General features: G+C 39.5%; 1 protein-coding gene across 1 annotated transcript in view; it reads left to right on the plus strand.

The window, feature by feature from the left end:
* LOC106881474 (E3 UFM1-protein ligase 1) overlaps window positions 1-6,899 on the plus strand; it is a 94,774-nt gene extending 87,875 nt beyond the window's left edge. The window contains exons 16-17 of the mRNA XM_052967292.2: window positions 913-1,124; window positions 6,704-6,899. Of these exons, the coding sequence (XP_052823252.1) occupies window positions 913-1,124; window positions 6,704-6,864 (373 nt within the window). The 3' untranslated portion in view covers window positions 6,865-6,899. The remainder of the gene's footprint in view (window positions 1-912; window positions 1,125-6,703) is intronic.
* The last annotated feature ends 531 nt before the right edge of the window (window positions 6,900-7,430 follow it).

A 7,430-nucleotide genomic window follows, 5' to 3' on the forward strand; every position in this document is an offset into this window, starting at 1 on the left:
CAGGTTCACTCATTCCCTACCATTAAATAGAAGGTAGTAATGTATGAAAATTCACATAAGAATGTATAATGTGTGGGTGAATGTATTTATTTTGGAACAGATTTATAATTCAGATTTATTCAAATGAAATAATTATTGACAATCGCAGGTGGCATGTAAAATACACTATTTTGAGCGTGGCCGTTGCCAGTACCGCCTGACTGGCCTTCGTGCTGGTGGCACGTAAAAGCACCCACTACACTCTCGGAGTGGTTGGTGTTTGGAAGGGCATCCAGCTGTAGAAACTCTGCCAGATCAGATTGAAGCCTGGTGTAGCCACCTGGTTCACCAGTGCTTAGTCAAATCGTCCAACGCATGCTAGCATGGAAAGCGGACGTTAAACGATGATGATGATGATGATGATTATAAACATTGGATTGTCAATAATTATTAAATTGATTACTAATTTGAAAAATACTAAAAGAATTAATATTTATTCCTACTTAAACATAGATGTTATGTTAGAACGAACTTTAGTATGGGAGATGCCATGAGAGAAATTTTCATATAGGCTTTTGGTACAAAATGCATGCTTCTTTCGATTGCTAGCAGGGAGATAAATCCCCACTGAGACCACTAGATCATGTGATTTGATCCTTCCTTGACTTCATCAGTGATGGACACTCAACTGCTAGAGATAGCAACAACTCATCTCTTTGTAACAAACTCACTGGCTAATTGTAACACTAGTGTCTGTTCAGACACTGATTAGGCTGTGCTATACTTGAATTTCTTTTGGCTTTGGCAAATTCTGTTTTTGTGGCTTTTGTGGTTGGTATACATACACACGCACATGCACATTGTAAAACATTATTCTACGCTTTTTGTTATTACTTGCTGTTAAAGCTTCTTATTTGTTTTGTTTATTTGTAGACAGCTCCTCCAGGAACACCGACAAACTCTCATTGCTGAATTATCCGCTGAAGATGATCCAGCAAATGCACTACACCTGGCTGTGCTGATTCTTTTCCAGACATTCACAAACACATTTATCCATGCTCCCGGTCGATGTGTACCACGGATAATAGAATTTCTTGAAGATTACATGGTTACTTCATCATGGGAGACCCTTCGACAATTCCAAGGTACATCTTAGATTATTCTATGTATATGAATGTGTGTGTGTAAATAATTTTTACATCCACTTTTTATGCTGACATAGGTTGGATGAGTCATCATGGTCATGTTTGTGTACTGATGCATTTTATTATGCCACCAGCAGAAGAGAGGTTGCCACAGACATCAACCATTCTCTAATCAAGTCTCTTTTAGCCAGGCTAAATCTAGGGAAAAAAATAATCTAGAGAAGCAAAGCATTCTCACTATAGCACATTATCAGCCCCTGTTGTCACACGAGTGCACAAGTTAATCTGAGTTTTGTCATTAAATAGCAAACACAATACTAGGTCTTTGAAGTAACACAAAGACACAACTACCTTAGCAAAGACAAGCCGATTAAATACACAAGGCATCAGCACACTATCAAAGCACAAAATGGAAGATTCCATATATTGAATGCTGGACCACATACAACACTTTCTCCATTCTGAGATCAACTTAGATGCTGAGGTCAAAATTGCATGGATTGTTCAGGCTGAAGAAAGAAAGGAGTTGCTATTTTCATTTACATTTGCACAGATGCAAAGGACCTATTTTCCAAAGGCTATAACTGGTCCCTACAGGCTACCTCAAGCATCTCTACAGAGTACATATAGAAAAAAAAAAACAAAATAGAATTTTATTAAATATATTTAATTACATCTCCATATACCATAAAGATGTAATTCCCAAGAAAATTTAGGGAACAATGTTTCATATTTGGACTTGATATCTCCTCTTATTTCATTAATCCTTTTCTTATCCTCCTACTCCCTTCTCAGCTCATCTTTTCCCTTCACCTCACTCACAACTTGTTTGCTTCTATTCCTCTTTTCTTCTATCTCTCACTTTGTTTCTCTCTGCTACCACTTTATGTTCACATATGAAGCTGTCATGCGCCCTGACATGGAGGACTGGAAGCCACATGGAGGACTGGAAGCCATCTGATTATTGAGCTTGTTGTAAAAATACCAACATCATGATTGCTGCTCAATGCTCTATGAACACTGTGGAGGCTGTAAGATGTGATATGGATAGCTGCAACAGCGACCACAAAGTTGTGGTTAACTGGAAGGGACATAGGTGTTCCAACTATATTTGCATGTCTGAATTCATCCAAGTGATGGAAAATCTGAGCAGGCAATCTAGGTTTTTGGTGAAAGAAAGCTGGCCTTGAATGAGGACTTTTGCTATCACTCATACACGAGGTGCTAGGGACAAATTCTGACAGCCAGGGTCAAGGGGTACTGCTTGGTAAAGACAAAAAAGCTCCTGAATAAGCTGAGGCATCCTGATGAACTAGGAATGATCTGGTTCTTCTCAGCTGAAAAGAACTTCTGCCAGGACCAGTTACACCATGCCTAGAACAACAATTGGCTTGCCTAAGATCTATGTGATGTCCCACATATCACGAAACTGTGATGGTCTTTGGGTGTGCTTCCTGGGTGACATCATGCTACCCTATATCTTTGAAGAGGGCCCTCAACTCAGTTCAGGAGGCTATGTGAAGCTGCTTGACTGGGGTGCTGGTGGAAGACTATATGTGTGGCAGCATGATTCAGCTCCTTGCCATACTGCCGGAAAGACTCAGAAGTAGTTTTTAGAGAATTTCTACAACTTCGCCAGCCCAAATTCTGGTTTCCTAATTCCTCCTATTGTAATCCTATGAATTACTTAGTGTGTGGGTGCAGTTGAGAAAGATACCAACCACTCTACCTGCATCACTAAGGCCCAGTTGGTGACCAAGATCAAGGAAATGTTTGAAGATCTTCCTAGGGACACAGTGAGGAATACACACACCTGGTTCTGGGGCCATCTTGAGGCCATGATGGAAATTGATGGAGGCTAATTGATATATTTTCAATTTTTAAAAATACTTTTATATTTGGATGGGATATTGTCTTGTTTTGTTTTTATGCAAACTGTTGAATTTAGATCAAACACCCTGTAACTCACTCCCTCTATCAAATTAATATTGTCTGTACAGTGCACAGTGAACCACATGTCAGATGTCGAAATGATCACAGAGCAATGTGAGATGAAGTGTTTTGCTCAACAACACAAATTACTACCCAGTCTGGGAATCAAAATCACAATCTTGTGATCATAAGTGCAACACCTTAACCACCAGGCACATGCCCTCAACACACTTGGTAGGAGTTACATATATATTATTTAATAGCAGTTTGATTCAGCTCTATTTGACATAAAGTTTCATGGAATTAGAAGACGAACCCTGCTCATCAGATACCTAGAGAAGAGTAATGAGATTTGAGACAAATTTGGGATGGCTTCAAGATGTTAGAGCTCTCTATTGATTAAGTCAGGTCATGGAAACAACATCAGTTCTTTTCTTTATTTTTAGGCCCACTAGCTCACACAAGGTGTTGGCAGGTAGGTCTCCCACTATGTCTGCAAGCTGTGGTATGGTGTATTTAGTGACATCAGTTCATTGCAAGCTCAGTGGTCATTTATTGGAGTATTAACACATTAGCGTCAGTAGTCTTTATGTGGGTATAACCAGTTTTGATGGTGCTAGGTTAAAAACTGAGGCTGGAAGATCAGCAAGAATGGGGCTGTTATCTCTATTGGTGGCAGGGATAAAATACCCTGCCTTTGTGTGTGTGGGGAGTGCCTAGGGTGGTATACCTGGATCATCAGCTGCCAGTGGCTTGAAATTCATTTACAGGGCATGCCTCTGGTGGCAACAATAAGATGGTTCATTCTTCCAGTTGGTGGATACTGCAGGTTGGTGGAATATGTGTTGTCTTTTGTAAAGACAAAGTTGGAAATTGCAAGTTCCAGGTTGGGCCCATCAATGATACTCCGTTTGATCTTGAGGAAGTCATTCTAATGAGTCCAGATGAAGCAGGACAGTGAGGTAGAATTTTCCCTATCTCTGCTTCAGAAGTAGTGCTTATGTTATGTATAACCTTCCCTTAAAGTTATTGGTTGTCATCCCCATGTAGTGTCATTAGATGGTGTGAGACATCTCAAAGGCTGTAGTCTGTAGATAGCAACCTTTGAGAGACAGGATCCTGCCAGTGGGTTGTTGGTAGGATTTCAACCATTACAGGTTGGGGTGTGGATTAGAGGCTATCTAGGTGTGAATTTGTGTCTATGATGTTTGAAGCATTGTTGTCTAAGCAGGAATAACATTGTGGAGATTGAAGAGTTTATAATACTTATGGGTTCTAGGGAAATGTTTTCTTCATTAACATCAGGAAGGTCCAAGTTAGGCTGGTTAAAACTTCCAGGTTAAATAGAGGATTGGACGAGATTAGCTTTCTCTTTCTGGGTGTGTCCTCCATATGTACTACTCAGTGAATGCACTCCTTCCTACTGCCTTGTTTAAATGAGTGAAGGACCTGTTTGAAGATTTCTCTATCTGCTAACAGCTAAGAGATTTTCCTATTTATGCCTGTGACTAAATTTCTAATTACAGCTAGGGATGGTTGGAGTTTCTGTGGATGTAAACAGTTTCCTCATTGGGCTTTCTCTAAGATTAGTACTTGCTTGTCTTCAAGTGTAGGGTTACATCCAAGAAGTTGACTTTTGTCAAATTGATAGTAATTGTTTATAGATAGGCCAAATTCTTTGAAGATTTTTAGCAGATTCTTTCTGAACTTGTTCATGGCATGTCAGTTTGACAGGATCCAATGAGCTGCATAACTGGACACCCTTCCTAATACTAACCACTTTACAGTGTGTAGTGGGTGATTTTTTTTCCTGGCACCAGCACTAATAAGGTTACCAAGTAAATTGCCAGTCAAAGATAGGAAATGAAAGAAAACAGAAAAATCCCCATCAACTGAGTGAGTATTTTTGAGAGCAGGAGAGCTTGCTTTATGACAGATGATGAAGGCTAAAGAATGATACAGAGACAAGCGCAGGTGTCTTTCTTTAGAGGAGATACATGACTGCCCAACTTTATATGAAGATGAGTGAGAGTAGCTGGAAGGAAGATAAAATTGGTGGTGATAGTACCAGAGCATATTCTCAAGGTAAAGGATGGGAGAATATAGACTGGAGGAAGGAAAGGTTGAGTAATTTTATAAAAGTGTGAGAGGATAGTGACAGATGGCTAGAGGTGGTTATAGTGTATGAGCAATAAGGATGGAGGTTTGGTTGAGGTGAATGTCAGCATAGGATGGAGAGGTGAGAAAGATGGAAGTAGTTGAGGAAGGAAGAGGTGACACGCAGGGATACTGTAGGTGTGGAGAGCAATAGTGTCATAAATTTGTTGATAGATTAGAAATAAGGAAGATGATGTGCAGTGTGTGAGAGTGGAAGGGTGAGGGATGAAAATGTACAGTGACAGAGTGGAAGTCAGAGATACACGAGAGTGGCTATAGTGAGTGGTGCAACAAAGGTGGTGAGGGGCATTTATGGCAGATATGAGAGGGTGTTGAGAATGATTGCAGATAGGAGAAGTGTCATCTATCTCTCCATCTACTGACTGACTGAGAGTGTTTGGTTGATGAGATTAGCAGTGTCTGTGTGCTTGCATATATATGTGTGTGTGTGTGTGACATTGATCAGATGTATATGAAGGTGTGTGTGTACGCATCTGCTGGTATGACTTATAGGTAGTTAGTGTCTGGTATCAGTAAGGTTTCAGTCAAGAATCTGAACTGTGTATGTGTGTGGTGGGGAACACATGTTAGTATGTTAGGGATGAGTGTGCAGATGTGAGGGTGATGTGGGTGTAGTGTGGGTAGTGGGGGAAGGTGTATGTAGGGTGCATGGGAACAGAGTGGGAGGGAGCAAGGGGAAGTGGCGTATAGTACTAGAGTTGATGAATATACTGAAAATGCATGTTAGAAGAATTGATGTAGTGATTTCAAACTGTAGGGCATGTAAGTTTTGGGAGAAAAAAATGTTCTACTTTTCCCTCTGGATGCTAGCAATGGTGATCTGGTGTTGAAAACCAAGTTGGAGTGGTTGGCAGAACAGAATTGTCAACAGACAGGTAATGCCATGTCCTTAAGATGCTCTGCAAACCTGTCAAACAGTTGGCAGCCAGTTCTACGTTTATCAGATTTCAAAGGGAACATTGGAGTACCTGTATCAGGTTGTTAGAGGTGCATCAGAGAGAGTTCCTTATGTGAAAAGTGCAGTTGTTGAGTCTGCTGTGTGGGTGATGGTGTTGGAAACAAGAATGCAGGTGTAGCAGCAGGAATGAGAGCAAGGAAGGGATGTATTATTCACTTCCTTTCACTTAATTCTCTCTTTCAAACAAAATTTCTAGAACATAACACCAAATGTAGATTGGTACTATTCTATTAATATTAATTGATTCTTTGAAGGTGGCGAGCTGGCAGAATCATTAGCACGCTGGGCAAAATGCTTTGCAACATTTCATGTCAAATTCTGCCAAGGTTGACTTTGGTTTACATCCCTTTCAGAGTTGATAAAATAAGTACACTGGAATTGATGTAATTGACTTACCTCCTCCCCCGAACTTGCTGGCCTTGTGCCAAAATTTCAAACCAATATTTATAGATTCTTTGGAGGAAAACCTTTATAAACATTTTAGCAAATACTGAATTGTTTCTTTTTCCAGATTTGGTAATCAAAGATATGAAGTCTCACAATGAAGATGAAGATGAAGAAATAACAGAGTCTAATGAAAGAGCTGTCTTAGAGGAACTGTTGCCAAAATTGAAAGACATTGCAGTAGCTACAAAACCTAAAGAGAAACAAACAAAAGAATCTAGTCCTTAAGTTTATATCATTTCAATAAAGAGATATTGTCACAATTGCGATTGAATATTTATTTACTTCTGAACACTTGTTTCTCATTGTTTATCTTTTGTTTTTTTTTTCCTGGTTTCAGTCATTGGACTGTGACCATACTACAGCACCCACTTGAAGGGTTTAAGTCAATAATAATGTGCCTATACTTATAACTAGTCTGATAACTATTTTTCAAACATGGATGCACACACACACTGGACTTATTTACAGTTTCTATCTATCAAATTTCACTCACAAGACATTACTTGACCCAAGGGCATGGCAGAAGGCATGTACCCAAGATACATAGTGGGACTGAACCCGAAATCTCATGGTTGTGAAAATGCACATCTGAAAAACAGTCTATAAAAATGATCAAGATCTGACAGGTATAAAGCTCAAATAATGCAATACCAGAGTGCTAGCTACATAGTGTAACAATAGCTGATATATACCAAATTGTTCTTACCCAATATGTAAGAACTTGATCCTGTGTACTCAGGACAATGACTTCACAGAATATATAAACAGCACAAATGTTAAATATATTCAAC

The sequence above is a fragment of the Octopus bimaculoides genome, chromosome 4, assembly GCF_046866305.1.
Source record: "Octopus bimaculoides isolate indiv1 chromosome 4, ASM4686630v1, whole genome shotgun sequence".
NCBI lineage: Eukaryota > Metazoa > Mollusca > Cephalopoda > Octopoda > Octopodidae > Octopus > Octopus bimaculoides.